The 16747-nt window shown below is 43.0% G+C and overlaps 1 protein-coding gene across 1 annotated transcript; it reads left to right on the top strand.

Annotated features, from left to right (window-relative positions):
* The first annotated feature begins 2570 nt into the window (after nucleotides 1-2570).
* peli2 (pellino E3 ubiquitin protein ligase family member 2) lies at nucleotides 2571-15331 on the top strand. The gene is made up of 6 exons (XM_018690249.2): nucleotides 2571-2893; nucleotides 8088-8217; nucleotides 10613-10714; nucleotides 11641-11838; nucleotides 12006-12194; nucleotides 12359-15331. Exons 1-6 carry the CDS (start codon nucleotides 2817-2819, stop codon nucleotides 12935-12937), a joined length of 1275 nt encoding a protein of 424 aa, XP_018545765.1. The 5' UTR covers nucleotides 2571-2816; the 3' UTR covers nucleotides 12938-15331.
* The last annotated feature ends 1416 nt before the right edge of the window (nucleotides 15332-16747 follow it).

Raw genomic sequence — 16747 nt, 5'->3', positions numbered from 1 at the left:
GTGTGTGTGTCGGGCAGGGGGGGGGTCAGGTCAGGGGCGCGAGCAACATGGGATCAGCACATTCCTCGCATTCTACCACACTGTCATGCTGCAGTCAGCTGATTCGAGATCTGGTTTTTACCTTCATGGAAACCTCGCGACGAAACAGGCGGCACTTCATCTTCAACATACTCGTCGTTAACCAGCTCACACAGGGAGCGCCTTTCACAGCCTGCTGCTGGAGGCTGTTGCACCATATGTACACAGTCCCATTTGAGTGGCTGATCCTTCATATACAGTCATGAGTTTAAATGTGATCGCTCTTAATAAAAGTAACAAGCTGTTTGTAAAAAATTTCATTGTATGATCATCTCAAAAACTGACAAATTTATGATGGGGAACATTTTCTTTTTTTATTCCATGTAATTGCCTCAGTTCTTGGAAAAACCTGAAATGTCATCCTATGCCAGTAAATGACAAACTTGTGGGGGAAATCAGAGAGATATTGTAAATCTATATGAGGTTACACTTTGTCAGACACTTACAGTCTCATGACTACCATAGAACGTCTGATGTGTTAAGTCTGCCAAAGAGCAGTGAGGAAATTAATGGGGGCTTTGTCTCCTATGTCACCATTGCTCACGCTATTAGTCTCAATTGCACAACTCAATTTTTTGCAGTAGGCCTCTGCTCTGTATGCTTCTTGCCTGGTAACATTTGACTCCTCCTAAACATAGATTTGTGCTTGCACTAGGCCAGCGCAACTTCAGCAAAGCAGCCCACTCCCTGCATCTGCTCTCCATCAGTGTGGTATGTGCTAGAGAGTCTTTGATCCCCACCCCCCAACTCTACTGTGTGTGTGTGTGTGTGTGTGTGTGTGTCTGCATACAGGAGGGTGAGTCAAACAGACAGAGAAAAGACTGTAGTGCTCTTTTACACAGACAATACCCAGTGGATGAAAGCAAAGCGGAAAGAGACAGTGACACAAAAGAGCAGTAAACATTCATTAAACCCGTGGCTTTAAGGCCAGCCCCTAGGCCTAGTAGTTGAAGGCCTAATGCAGCTTGATCCCCGTGCACAACTGCTGAAGAAGCTGGAGTTCACTCCTCTGTACTATTAATGGACAAGTATGTGCAGCTATGAACAGAACCAACAAATGCCATGGATTAATCTTAGATGTATTGCTTATAAATGGAAAAATACATCAAAGTTGTATCTTATTGTACTGCAGAATTTAAGGTGTGGTACAGAAGAGTGGGGGAGGCAAGTACCTCCCTGGGCCCCCAGTGACACCCTACTACCTTTTGTTTTTATGTCAGGTGTTATTGCACTTTGAAACTGAACACCAGTTCAAACATAATTGCAGAGGCCATAGGACCACTGAGGGGGGCTGAAGCAGTCAGGGCACCTCTAGCCACATAGGTTCTTGTGAAAACAAGACAGAGGCAGTAAAGTGTTGATGAGACGCCTTCCTGATGAAGTGGCACATTCATCAGAAAGGCGTGAGAACAACTGGACATGTGGGATATTGGAGGTTGAGGAGCTCTTGACATCCTCACACAAGGTGTGGACATTTGGTTACATTAGAAAGTCTGTGAGTCATTCTCAGAAGAAGCAATTTAAGCTAGCAGTAACGTAATTACTAGACATTAGTGTTATTATTAGATTGATTTGCATCTTCTCACATGGCCATGCAGCTATGTGACTAATAAGATACACAGAAAAAATAAGCCTATGTCTGTAGGCTTGCAACCAACTTCATCCAAAAGGAAAGATGAAAACAAGAAGCTTGACAACAGCATGAAATTGTCAAAATCAGCAATGGTAATGTGAAAATTTACAACTTCCAGGCATGCAGATAAATGGTGATGTCATTAGGTTGCATAATCAATCACATGCATTAGTCAACTGCAGTGAAGTCATAATCAAATAAAGCCATTGAAAAGGCCTGGGGTGGGGTGGAGGTTGGGGGGCCACCAACAAAGTAAGCAAATTTAATTTCACCACCCTTTTACTCTGCAAATGATCTCAGTCAGGAAATGTACTAGGATGATTATTTTCACCATGTGTTTCTCACTATTACTGCTCCACCTTCAGTGGGCTCACTTAGGCCTGTGAAACTTTATACAGAGTACTCATTTCTCATAAAATTATGTGATCCTTAGAACCGTTTGCTGAAACAGAGGTGTGTCCTGGAATGTGCATATGAGGAGAATGTCGGGACGAAAAAGTGCGTAAAAACTTTTCCTTGTTAGATATAGGAAGCTGGAAACTTTGCAAACATATCAGGAAAAGTATGATCCCTTTAAGAATTCCCAGATTGTACTCTTTGTTTACATAACACAAGGTACGATCCATGGACCATGTGAGGTGGTACAAGATGAGAGTTGTACTCTAAGTTCGATTATTTTGTTGACTGAAGAATAAATTAAACGCAATATATTTTTCCAGTTCTTGTGCTGAATAACTTTAAATAATTCTATACAATATAGTTTGGTCAGAAGCACTCATTTAAATTTAGAGTTGGTAAGGAGTCCCCCTACAGAAAGTAAAGAAGCAGAGAATGGTACGTTCCGGCCCTGCTCCTCGCTGTTTTTGTATCTGCTTCAGAGCGGATTCGACCGCCAAGTAAGTTACATTTTGCTATGTCACGGTAAAGAAGTTTGAGACCAGTTCATTTATAGAAAACTGGATTCGTTGGGGGCACACAGACATATGCCGCTGGATCTACTACCTGAAATGAGAGCGTGTCGTGTTTTTTGAAGGGAATTCCTGGTGGTGTTTGGGCCGCTGTTATTACTGTATAGCTAACGTTACACAGTGAAGCCAGAAGCCTCATGTTTTCGTCAAGCCAAGAGGAGCACTGCGCCCCGTCCAAAGACCCAGTGAAATACGGGGAGCTAGTGGTGCTGGGGTAAGTTTAGCCGTTGTGGTATTTATTTTGGTATAATTTTACTTGGTAGTCACTTTTACGTGACGTGAAAGTGAGTATTTATCTTTAGGAAGTTTCTCAAGGGGGCACTTACATAGCCAACTTAGCTACGCGACTGTAAGTTCTTAAAAATAAAGTGTGAATCTGCAGTCATTTGATTCTATTTTAGCCGAGGATGGATTTTATTAAAACACAAACAAACCTAAAGCTATTCTTGAGAAAATACATCAAGCCCCGATGAGAAATTCACGCAGCTCACGTTACTCCACAAATCAGACACGTGCGCAATCAGAAATGTACATTTTCGTTTTACCGAGTCTGTGGCGACGTTTAATTCCCTCATAACCGGGAATGAGTAAAACAGCAGGCTCGTTACATCTGACTATACCGATGTCCAGGAAATAGATACGTTCAGGGCGACTTTAGTAACTCGGGTGAAATGGATCTCACACTCAGCAACTCTGACCGGGGTGCTCCTGCCTACCTTAAAGCTGGATTCATGGGGTTTAAGGAATTCGGAAGTGGTAATGGTCCCCTCCCCCAGCCCCCAGGGTTCTTCCCTTTTTAAAATACTATCTGTAGCTCAGACCATACAACTGTACATCTGCATAACACTCAACTCCTGTAGTCTGGCTTACATGTACTACCAGGCCATGGTTTGTATTCTTTTCAACAGGCCAGATTTGTCTCACAGATTGTTGCTACATTGAATGGTTTTAAATCACGTACTTTGCTTATCCCAACAAAAAGATGTTTCCTCTACTTTCTCTAATGTCTGCTGGTCAGGTAGGAGGCCTTAACTGTTGCCAGGCCTTTGCAGTATCAGCCCAAGGAGTGGGGGATATAGATAATATCCTCTATAATAGTATATGTATATTGTGATATAATTAGTTGAGAAACTGTTTATGGATAAAATTATCAAAGTTATAAATGTTCTTGGCTAATCCAGCAAACCAAACACTTCCTAAATCAAGTTCTTTATCACATTCAAAATCATATCAAAAATATTGACATAAAACAGTGCTGTGCATTGATTTGCAATATTGCCCTCAATGGCCTGATATAACCCCAGATGATAAAGGGTAGGCTACCCCAGGATAAATGGTATGGTAAAGTCTCTGTGGAGATATTTTCTCATAGTATGTATTGTCACATCAGAGATGTGAGAGCAGTTTTCTTCTTTTTAGTCACGGTACCTGTTCTGCAAGGTAGTGATAACGAGTACTTATGAATAATTTAGTAGTTTTCATCTCTGTATGTTTTTGTTTATATCAGTAAACCTGACAGTACTTTTTGTCTCAGAGTTTAGTACTTTATGTTAACGCCAGAATCTTGGTGCTTAAAGTTTTGCTACTAATCTTATGTAGGACTGGATATCGAACCTCAATACTTTTTTTTTTTCTTCAAATAAAATGAGTCCATAACAGAGTAACATAACAGAGTATGGTAAAATGTCAAATAGGACTACACCTAACAATTGATGTTATTATCAACAAGTCTGTTGATTACTATCTTGATTAGTTGTCTGGTCCCAGATATGTCTGAAACACAACAGTTACAGTTTCCAAACATATTAAGTTTACAGTAAAACTAAGAGAAGTGGAAAACCGTAACAACTAAGAAGCTGGAACCAATTCTTAGCCAGATCTTGTTTACTTTTTCTTTTATTAGATAGATAAAAGGTCCTGGGCAATATTTTGCCAACCACTTTATTAAGGCAAAGGTTTTGCTTTGTGTTTAGACTACATTTGATGTGTGGGTACTTTTGCTTCCTTTGTTAAGTAAAAAAAAGCCTTTTCTAGAAAAATCACTGTTATTGTTTTCAATAAAGTTTCACTAGTTTTGGCACTGGTCCTGAAACTATGTTGGCATTTGTCTTACAAAATTTTAAACAATACACAGCCTTAATCTGTTAAAGTTAAATAAAGAAACAAGGCAGTTATAGTGGTATTAGTATACGTGTCTCATCCTGCCACAGAGTAAATACTGGTGTGGCCTTTCTTTGTTTACGTCAGAATTATTTCAAAACCTCTACTGTGTTCTCTCTGGACTTGTTCAGGAAAAACTGCAGCCAGTTATCATTATAAACAAGCATGTTTATGTTGATAAACTGTCATGGGTAGCAGCTGCAGCAGATGATGGAAAACACCTGCTGTTTCATCAGTGATTGGAGTTTGGCCTTTTAAAGTTATTGAAACTTAAAGTGAACATTGTTTTAGGTGTCTTTTCTGGGGGATATTGCATTTAGATAGTGTTTGTTAAAGCATTTGAAAGGAGATGCTTATGTAGATTATACACAGCCATGCTAGAGTGTGGTTTTGTCCCTTGCCCTCCACCCATACACTCACAGTCATACTGCTTATTACAAGGGACACAAAGTGCTGACTGCTTATTACCCCAGGCTGAACATGTGGCGTGTTTGAAGCTGATGCTTTTGTTCTCTCTCCTGACATAAAGACACATATTTGAATCAGATGTGATGGGTGTATAATCACTGCCATGTCATCACATCCCATTGATAAAACTGATGGTAGACAAGATAGCTGACAGCACGGAACAAAGCTTGTTTGAGCAGCAGTTCCCTCAGTGGTTTGTTGCCATGACCGAGGTGGCTCTTATTACTTGCATGGCTGCCCCCCATCTCTGCCTGGGTGGATTGGCTTGGTGCTGGTCAGTGAAGGGGGGGTGGTGGCTGTGTGGGTATCCTGGAAATGAAAGGATGGATTGATCCAGACCCAGCCTTTGCCTCTCCTCACTCAGCTTCCTCTGTCCATTGTGACTGAGAGACTGGGCCTATTGATTGAACTTTGTATATTTCTCCCTAAAGAAACGCTCGGTAAAGGAAGTGTACAAATCAACTTGGGGACATCTTTGGTACAAACTGGCACTGGGTTTTGAGACGTGGTGAGGCCTCTTTTATTCATCCAAGGAGAGACGTTATCCTTTTGCCCTCCACAACTCAAGGCCAGAGTTTAGGTGGAGCTGGTGTGGTGTCAGTGTCTTATGCAAGGTCATATCAGTCAGATGGATACTTGAGGCCTTGGCAACTTGAATCTGAGTCAGTTGACTGATGCTCTCCTTACTCACTCTGCTAATCTGGCTGCCTCCATGTAATGAGGGTGTACTGGAGATGAATTTGTAAAGTTTAGATTGACCTATATGGAACACTAATGACCTGTAGTCTTACTTTGCAGCATCATCTGACCCCTGTGCCATCTTCTGTGACCCTTTAAGGCAGCCCTGCCTCTGTGTCATGCTAATGAGTATTATAACAACTCAGCATATCTCTTCCTCATTCTGCAAACACTAGCCTTTCATGTCAGCATAAGAGGTAGGAGGTGCTGTTGGCTCCTTAGTGCAGCCCTGGAGGATAGGTGATACGCCAGAGTCTTCTAATCCCTGCTCCTAAGTATTGGAAGGTAAATCCGCTGTCTGTCTGGCACAGGTCAAAAGGGAAAGCGATCACAATTATTTGGAGCACAGCTTTAAAGAGCCTGTCCTAGCTAATGTGACGGTGGCGGTTCCTGGATGACAGAATACTGTTGCTCAGTGTAATGATGAATAATAGAAGGCATGTGTGCCTTTTCTCAGAGAGCCACGGTTATATTCTGCAGTTTGAATTCATCATGGCGAAAATGCTAAGCTGCATATCATCTGATTGTGTGCTGTGTGTGAGACATTCAGGCACAGGTATCCAGCAGATAGGCCCCCTCAACTAAATAGAAATCTGAACAATATGTAGGCCTACTGTGGCTGCTCTTTATTTAGGTGGGGAGTTTCTAGGACAAGCTTAATGACACTGGAGTATCGAGTTGGCACACTGTTAAATTAGATTTAAAGTGTACTTATTAATGAATGATCATCAATATTTCTGTCCTTTATGGCTCTTCTTTACGATCAAGATCATTAATATGTTTACAAGCTTTGGTTAAGAAACAGCACAGGAGCAAATTTAACATTAACAACAACCAACAGTAGACATAAAGCCTGAAGTCTACAGGAGATAATTTAAACATTTTAAACACTAAAACAGTAAATCCATCCACTATTATTTTCTTATTTTCCTCCTTCTGTCAGTGTATTAGATGTAGTTCTGTCCACAGTGTCATCCAGTGCCTCCATATCTCTCTGTGGGTGGCTTGTCCTACAGGCCAGCATTGTGCACTGTGCTGACTGGGACCATGTGTTTCCATGCCTGGCCAGCCGTGTGGAGACATGGGACAGGTGGACAAGCTTGGGAGGGAGGTAGGGGGAGCAGAAGGAGGCTCTTGTTGCTACCGTCGCATTTGTGTTGCGACAAAGAGTAGAAATGTCAGATTATGTGGCGGTTGGTAGAGTTCATTCCCTTGTGAAATGCACTGCTATGCAAACTTGAGGCTTTCAATAGAGATATTTCAGTTGAGTAGAAGTGTCTGTTCAGCACACTGTGGTTACATGTAAACGTGTGACAGAAGGTCTGTGTGTTGGATGGGAGTAGTGCATGGGGTGTCCCAGCTGTAGGAACCAGCTGGTGGATGGGGAGAGAACCAGTCCTACCGGAAGGTGGTTTCTTCATTCACAAGGAGCAGCCGAGGCTAGGTGGCTCCCAGCAGACAGAAGGGCAAAACTAGAATCTAGTATTGAGAGGTGAAAACAGAGAAGGCTCTTAGGTGCTTCACTGGATATGCTGAGGCTTTAAAATCAAGTATTTAAAGCTTTAAGTATCAGTGTATAAAATTCAGCTTTGAGAGAATGTGTTTCAGTCATGTGAGCCAGTTCTCCACCCAGACCGTGTGTGTACCCAAAGTGATAGCAAACCTGACGTGCATCTTAAAACCTGTTCCTGCCTGGGTCACAGAGCAAAAGAACAGCTGCAGTTTACACAGAGCTAGCTCGCTCAAAATCACAAGCACCAGAGTGCATTATGTAATAAGAGACATTATCCAAGGTAGCTTGCTAATAGGGTGCATTAGATTGCCAGTGATGTAATGCGTGGCAAAGCTCCTTTTCAAAATGCACAAATGTTTCTAATTCTCCATGTTTACTTGTTATATGATTACAAGAATTTTTGCCTGTAAATCTCATTGGACACATCGTTTTTACAGCTACAGAAACTGTTTGCATTTTCATAAACAATTTAACAGTGAATTTGCTGTCCTTTCCCTCCATCCCCCCTCCCCCCTTCTTTCTGTGACAGGTACAATGGCTCTCTGCCCAATGGAGATCGGGGTAGACGGAAAAGCAGATTTGCGCTATACAGGAGGACCAAAGCCAATGGTGTTAAGCCGAGCACTGTGCACATCCTCAACACACCACAGGCCAGCAAGGTACAGAACAGATCAGAAGATGAATGAGTGATTTAATGGAGAGACGCTCAGTGGGAATGAACAAATGCCTGCTTGTCTTTTGATGTATATTTTAGACAGAAATTTACACAAGCATGCAAATGAATAATTGAAACTGAAAGTGATGAGTAATTTTGTCACTGCACCCAAGTAGCTCTGAATTCCTATTGCTGTTAAACTCAGCAGGTTTTAGATCTTGAAAAACCAAACAGAGTCTTTCATAGCAGCACTGTGGTGTTTTTAAAAAATAATTTTAGTAGCTTAACGGAACATACAGTAAGCCTCTTTACATTATTGTTGGCAGACCTTAATGTTGACATTTCCAGTACAATAACTGCAGTTCCTAGCGGGGCCTCATAGCTCTTTTACTATTGCAGCAGAGTGTGCCTGCCAGAAACTGCCACATCCAGTATAACATGTTGGCCTTCCTGCATTCCTGCCTTTGGTTCCCATGCAAAACTGCTAAACAAGCTGGAGGACCTGCTTACCTCTGCACCTCTTGGAGGCCAATATTTCAGACATTTGTTGAGAGTTTAGCTCGCTGGCCACAGGCCCTCTGGTTCAGGTTACTCTCACCTTGTGGAACTTGATTCCTGATATCTGCTTAGAGGTTTTTTTTTCTCTGGGACTGAGGCTTTTTCATGGCAGAGATTGTGCATCGTACCATTCATATTTGAGCTGAGTTTTCTTGCTGCTTCACAACTACAAGTTGTTTTTCAGACTGCTCAGAAAACCACGTTGCTCTGGACCTTTTTTTCCTACTGCGCAGCTCAGCTGAGCAGTGCACGCCATTTACACAGTTAGTCACAGACTGTTTCAAGGATGGGAACTGCTGTGACCTCCTTCCCCTTTTACCACTGTTCTTCTCTGCCACTCTGCTACCAGGTCTGAGATTAGGAGGGTAAACTGAGGAGGAAGTTGTTGCTGTAGGCTGGCCCTCCGCTCCCAGCTGTACACACGATCAAAAATAGCCATTCCTCATGAGACAAGCAGGGTGGTGTGCCTGATGTGAGGAGAGCCTCCTTTTAATATTATATTATATTCCATAGCAACCCCCCTCACCTTCTCCAGCCTCACCCCTGCTCCCTTGCAGTGTAGCAGTCTCATACAAATGAACTGCGAATGCTCTGCAGCTGAGAAGCTGATAGGGGAAGCTCACGTGTCTGTGCACACTCTGGTGTTCATGACAGATAATGAAGAGCTCCCATGATGCCACTGCCAGCCTCCTATTCAAATCCTGTCCCTGCTTTCTCATCTCCCCACTTGATCTCAATTACTCCATTTGTGCATGTGATTGTTTGCACTGGCTTCTTCTTTTAGAAGGGGGGGGGGCTGTGTTTTTATTTTTACTCCTTCAAGTCAGGGAGGGTGTGTGTGTGACATTTTGGGGGTTGTGGCATTGCGCTTGCAAAAGTATATCTTTCTGTTTGGAGCGCGTATCAACTTCTTTTAGCTGTTGAACAGGTGGAGCGCCATTTGTTTGTAGCAGTGGAGTCGAGACAAGACTGCATGTGATGATGACATTTGTCCCCGTCTGTCTCTGATGTTACAGCAGAGTGTGGCACTGCTGATGACCCACTTTCCTCTCTCACTCTTTCCCTCCTGCATGTGACAAAGGAGGGGTAGGGGGGTGGGGTGTTTGGAAAATGGAATTCGCAGATTAGAGTGGGATGATAGTGGCATGTGGTAAAGTGTTGATGGGAGCTGGGCCTGAGTGGCTTTAACCCATCCTTCCTCACTACACTGACTGAGGCAGCTCAGCTGGTGGAAGAGCTTGTGTTAACTGAGGCCAGCGGGCAGTTTATGGTCAGTGTCATGGGAGTGTGACTTTGCACGCTCCTCTCTGTTCCTCTTCCAGAAATTCCTGCCATAGCTCTTTGGTTTTAGGTAATATGATGAAGAAATAACGGCAGTAAGTCACAAGAGGCCTTACTTTAGCTTATGTTGTGAAAGCACAGTAACATAATTCATCATCGTAAAAAAGCCTGGGGAATTGTTAGTTCTAAGTAACAGGATTGTTGTCGACTCTTAGGATCTGACTCATCAACTGAGTGCTATGCATTTTAATAGTCAGGTTGGAACCCCCCCCCCCCCAATCTTTGATTTAACCTCAGCAACAATGTAATGATTGCATAAAGCATTTGACAGAGCAGTTCCTGTTTGTGAACCTCCGGCACCCTCACATCCGTTGTTAAAGCCACAAACCGAGACATCAAAGGTTTTCTCCTGGCTTCACCATGACACAGAACAATAGAACGCTCCTTTGTCGGTGGTGTGCTTACACTTCAGTCATTAAGATTACATGTATTTGATGTGTTTAATATGGTATAACAGAAATATACTGTGTGTAATATGTTGTCCATTTGCTATATTTCAGGCTGTGAACTGTAAAGGCCAACACAGCATCTCCTACACATTGTCCAGGAACCAGACGGTAGTGGTGGAGTACAGCCATGATAAAGACACAGACATGTTTCAGGTAACAGCCAGTTCAATTTTACCATTGCATGAAAGGACAGTATGTGTTATTGTTTTCTAATAGCTCACCAGATCCTCTACATTTGATCTATTTTAACTGCTATGTGGTTGTGTGGTCCAAATATATGCACAGTTTGCTATCTGTCCTCTTCTTGAAGCTCATCCTCCACCAGTTATGCAGTTATGGTGTGTGTGTGTGTGGTGTGTGTGTGTGTGTGTGGTGTGTGTGTGTGTGTGTGTGTGTGTGTACACGTACTGTCAGCTGTTCTGTCTGTAGCATTAATCTGAATGTACAGCAAAGAGATGATGACCAGAGGGAAGTTAGCGCTGCAGACACGTGCTTCACGTTGAGGCCTGTTTTGTGTCCGTGTGTCTTTTAAACAACACTGAATAAACAAAGACACAGCACAGAAGGGAAACCATTCAAAAATAGGACTTGAGGGCTGTCTGTGATTTTTATAAAAAATGAGGAAATGAAAGGAGGAAATGTTCATTTTTACCTTTGTTTGTTCAGCTTTAGCAATGTTTGGACATTTTCAGTGTTGAACTCTGTGGTCTGCGTAAAATAGGCCTGAAATATTCTTTTTGAAACAAAAAATGGAACTTGGATTCTCTTCAGAGAATTACTGATACAACAAATGCTGCTGTACAGAACTTTGTGTACCAAAGTGCATCGTGTCTCAGCATTTTTTACCACATGCACACACACACACACACACACAGCAACATCTTGTGCGACATCATTCAAATGTCAAACCGCCACAAGCTGGCAAAAGGCTGAAGTGCCAGGAAGCAGAACAATTCAGAGTGCAAATGTCTGCAGGGGATGAAAAAGAAACCCCTGCCAGTGTTCGTGTCCATGTCAGTGTATTGATGAGACATTGCAAGAAACCATATAACAATATAGCATGATGTTGTGTTTTGTAGATTGGGCGTTCCACAGAGAGTCCCATAGACTTCGTGGTGACTGACACAATAGCGGGAGGCCAGGAGGGAGAAGAGACTCCCATCACACAGAGCACCATCTCCCGTTTTGCCTGCCGAGTTGTCTGTGAGCGCAACCCCCCCTACACCGCTCGCATCTATGCAGCCGGGTTTGACTCCTCCAAAAACATCTTCCTTGGGGTAATCACTAGTTACATGTACAATAGATATACAGTATCTTTATTTACATGTCTGTCTTCGTAACCAGATAAACAGATGCAATGTCTTTGGTAGCATTATGCAAAAATGTGGAATGACATAGAGCACAGCGGTTTGCATCATCATCCATGCTTTGTCTTACCCTACAGGAAAAAGCAGCAAAATGGAAAAACCCTGACGGTCACATGGACGGTCTAACAACCAATGGCGTGCTGGTAATGCACCCCAAGGGTGGATTCACAGAAGAGTCCAAACCCGGCGTATGGAGAGAGATCTCCGTTTGTGGGGATGTTTACACACTGAGAGAAACCCGCTCAGCACAGACCCCAGGCAAACTGGTCAGTATCTAACATTCAGTTTTCATATACAGTGTAAGTGTCACTGTGACACAACTGAAGCATCAGGGTATTAAACAGATGTTTCTGAAGTCACACGTACTGTTATGATGATTACATAAGCACAAGCTGAACTAAATGTGTGTCTGCTACATCACCCTCTGCAGGTGGAGAATGAGAGTAATATACTGCAGGATGGCTCCCTGGTGGATCTATGTGGAGCTACTTTGCTGTGGCGTACAGCAGAAGGCCTCTTTCACACTCCCACCCAAAAACACCTGGAGGCTCTCAGGCAAGAGATCAATGCAGCGCGTCCACAGTGTCCCGTAGGTCTCAATACCCTCGCCTTCCCAAGCATGCAACGCAGCCGCGCCCTCTCCTCTCTGGAGGACAAGCAGCCTTGGGTCTACTTGGCGTGTGGCCACGTGCACGGTTACCACAACTGGGGCCACCGTTCAGAGCAGGAGCCCAACACCCAGCGGGAGTGTCCCATGTGCCGGGTGGTGGGGCCCTACGTACCGCTGTGGCTGGGCTGTGAGCCGGCCTTCTACGTGGACACAGGTGCGCCCACTCATGCCTTCGTGCCATGCGGACACGTGTGTTCAGAGAAGTCGGTCAAGTACTGGGCGGAGATCCCCCTTCCCCACGGCACCCATGCCTTCCATGCCGCCTGCCCCTTCTGTGCCACCCAGCTCAGCCTCACTCAGGGCTGTTCCAAGCTAATCTTCCAGGGCCCGGTGGACTGAGCTGAAGGGTCCTGCTCTGGCAGAGGAGATTTAGACAGGAATGCCAACATGCTGTGAAACTGTTCAGATTATTTTGTGCTTTCTTTTGTTCATGTAAGCCAGCTGCAGAAAGGAGTATGTCTTTTCAAACTTCTGGTCATATACTGTGGATTCTGCACAACAGAGAGCCATTACAGATTGTTCAGGGCCTCTTGTGGCTGTTTGGATAGCCACTGTGGGATACAGAGATGTGGAGCACACTGGACCACAGATCCCTGGCTCTGCAAGACTGAAATACTGTTTCAGCTGTCCTGCCAACCAACCGCTTTAAACAAAGCTCCAGCACCGGGCTGTTTCAACTACAATGCCTGCTGGTTTTCCATCAGAGGGCCGTAGGATTAAGGTTGTAGAAGGAATGAATTGTTTTTACTCATGAATCCGACTGACGCAGAACAGAGAGCAGGTGTCGTTGGGCCTTTTGAGAAAGTAAAAGGGGGAAAGGGTTTATAGTTCCTGGAAGGTGTGAGACGAAGATTTTACAGAGCCAGACAGCTGGACTGTTGGCTGGGAGAAAACCCAGGAGAAACTTGGGGTCTAAGTGCTAACTAGTTAAGTGCTCCCCATTGGCTTTTTGGCCTTAACCCCTGATGGCATCAAGATCATGTAGCTCTCCAGAGGTGGCTTTCATTTGCTGAACAAACTTTAAGGGGTGGGACTTTTTGTGTACAGGGATATAATCCAGTGCCTCAAATCCCATTAAACAGTGGGAATATTTTTCATAAATGAGAAAAGATATTTTGTTGAAGGCAAATGGAGAGGTAGTTTTGCATACAGTAGACATAAGGAAATGACAACCCACATGGATCCTTCTCCACGTTTTTATCTGACAGAAGAGGTATTTTACTACACTGAGGCCCTTGTACTGTTTTGTAATGCAAATGTTAATATATTTTTCTCCTGCATAAATAATGTTTGTGAGAATGTTTGTGAGTGTGTGTGTGTGTGTGCGTGCATGTGTGATTGTGTGTGTGGGTTGGACTGTGTGGGTGCCCTTGGGCTTTTGTTTAAATCGCCCTGCATCATTTCACCCCAATCCCCTCTCTATGATCTCGCCCACCACCCAAAACGCTACCAGAGAGAACACAGGAATTAAACCAAGCTCGCAGGGTTTGACAATGAATGTACTGAAATACATTGACTCTCCCCAGTGGTGGTGCTTCAGTTACACAACTCGCTCTCTCAATGGCTGCGCTGTTAAAGGTATAGGTGAGGCCTATTTGCAGAGAAAGACAACATAGGAACTGTACAACCATATGCATTAACCACACCTGCTTGCTAGCCTGCTAGCTTGCTACGTCCCTACCCCACACACATACTGTATTCAGTCTGCACTGTTGTTAGCTTTATCCCATGCTGGGTCTGATCCAATGATTTATACGCTCTCAAACCTGGGCACAGTCTCAGCAGCATCCAGAGATTATACCAAATATAAGGAAGAGCTGTTTTCTCTCCACATGCAAGATGTAAACCCAAACTGCTGCTATGGTGGAGTGTTGACAGCTCTGGATTACAGTTAGGGCTGTTCAGTTGCATGCACCAGCTCCATGGGAATAATGATATTATCACACACAATGCCAAATTTGGTAAGTTCCATTGTGTGTGGATGAGTCATGTTGTCCAAAACAAAGTAGCAGATGAATTCAAACTAAAGAATCTGGGACAAATCTGTGCATTCTTCTGTGATGTTAGCTTACCAGACTGTGCCCATATGTCAGATGTGGTCAAAGGCATTCATTAAGCCGCTAGTTTATTAAATACATTCGTGAGCATTAAAATTATGAGATGTTGACAGGCAACGTTTCTATTATAGCATTCAGAGTTGCGGTATGATGAATTAAATTCAGAGGTATTGCTGAGAGGCAGAATCCACCCTGATTAAGGGCTCCCAGACTTCACTAAAAAGATAATATCTCAACAGGAGTGGTGGACTGCTGGAATATTTTTCTTTTTGGTTCCTTCCTAAGAGAAACATACTGTACTTGGCAGTCTTTAAAAGTATCAACAGCATTACACGTTTTACGCTCATACCATAGAGCATTTCTGAATCGCTTGATTTTTCCAGTTTTTATGTAACTGCCGTGCAGGGTCAAGTACTAAGCCACATACTGTACAGTAGCATTCCTTTCTAACACTTTCAGCTCAAACACTGTGCCCGTTGCTTAAGACCGTGTTCTGTAACAGCTGCGGAGTAGCTGCCTCAAACATTCCTCCTTGGTAAACATGGGTGGGGCCCTCAGTTCACCCAAGGGCTTGTTCTATGATTTTGTCTCCTACAGGAACTCTGTACACAAGCCATAGAACGCACTGATGCTCCCAATGCCTCCTTTGCAAAGAATAAAATATTTTTTAAAAACATGTTAGAGTGAGTTGGTTGTCTTTCTGATTTTAGGCCTGACAGTCAACATGCAACATTTTCTACTTGTAAATAATGTTCTGGGGACACTGAGGCAATTTTAAAACGATCCACTGATTTTAAAAAGGTATTTGTGGTTGATGAGAATTTACTCCTTTTTATTTATCTACTGCCTTTGAACTCCAGATGTCTCTGCTGTATTCACACAACACAGCAGTAATGTTTAATCACAGTTACATATGTGTTTCATCATTCCTCTGAGTGAGTATTGCCTTGCTATCTTGGTTGTCACAATGGCTCTGAATGTTGATAGCTCTATCAAACGGAGTATATTTTTTAGATAAGGGGAAGAATTTTCTTGAAGTCTATTTTATTCACATTTCATGTTCTATCTTCAGCCCCATCTTAATATTTACCACAGGAAATGATTGCATGAGTAACATTCCCTGGTGTTCTGTTCAGGTTGTAGTTTCCCTCTGAAGCCACAGGAGGGCACTATTTCCTCAACAATAGAGATGTTGGCACCGTGACCACCAAACCACTGAGCCTGCGGCATCCAATAGCCAAAAACACAGAGCAAAGAAATGGAAGTTTGATGTTTTTATGAAAAAGACTAAAGTACAAATACATCTGAAATAAGATAAATTGAATTAACTAAATTGGCATGCCTATATACAGTATGTGCCTGAAAATCCTCTATATGTGCAATTAGGCTGCTGCATAAGATGTATGCAGGCTATAATTTTAAAGTTGGACATTTACTGATTAATCTTCCACATTCCATATGTCTTTGCTTTTCCTTTTTTTCAAATTAATTATACTTTTCTAAGATTTATTTCAGATTTAAATCCAGGCAAGACATGACTGAAAAATACGCACAGTTGTGAGCAATTTTCAGCTTTTATTTTTCTGTGCATGCAAAAATATTATACGACGATGATGATGACATTTTCCATCACTTGCGTGTGACTTCATCTCCTCTATAATAAGGGCACATGAAAGGGATTTAAATACATAACATGTCAGTTAGGCGTTTGGAGAGGAATGGAGCTGTGGGATGCCATGCTTCCTAATTAACATTTCTGCAGTAGATGTGAGATGGGTTCATATGTCTGCACACTTGCCTGTTTTTCTGAATGACAGAAGAGACACTGAAGGTGACAGCATGCTAATTTTGAGATCGCTCGGTGGCTCCCCTGCCTTAAGCGGGGCAGGGTTATGCAAATAAACTGCAATGATACAATTTTTTTTTCTTGAACCAGCTTCCTGGATGAGAAAGTAAGGTTCATGTGCTATACTGATGCTGGGCTTTGTAATAGATTGACATGAACCATAGTCTTCTATTATCACCTTTCTGATCCTAATTAACTTCTCACAGACGACACTTTTCACAGCCACAGAACTTAATTTCATAGGAT

Source organism: Lates calcarifer, linkage group LG19 (genome assembly GCF_001640805.2).
Source record: "Lates calcarifer isolate ASB-BC8 linkage group LG19, TLL_Latcal_v3, whole genome shotgun sequence".
Lineage (NCBI taxonomy): Eukaryota > Metazoa > Chordata > Actinopteri > Centropomidae > Lates > Lates calcarifer.
The sequence above is the reverse complement of the archived record's forward strand: the minus strand, read 5'-3'. Positions and strand labels throughout refer to the sequence as shown.

What these genes read in the sequence shown, in the direction of transcription:
- peli2 (XM_018690249.2), top strand. Translation starts at nt 2,817, where the DNA reads ATGTTTTCGTCAAGCCAAGAGGAGCACTGCGCCCCGTCCAAAGACCCA. An exon ending in GGGGAGCTAGTGGTGCTGGG is followed by an intron (nt 2,894 to 8,087) that starts GTAAGTTTAGCC and finishes TTTCTGTGACAG; the next exon opens with GTACAATGGCTCTCTGCCCA. An exon ending in AAGACACAGACATGTTTCAG is followed by an intron (nt 10,715 to 11,640) that starts GTAACAGCCAGT and finishes TGTGTTTTGTAG; the next exon opens with ATTGGGCGTTCCACAGAGAG.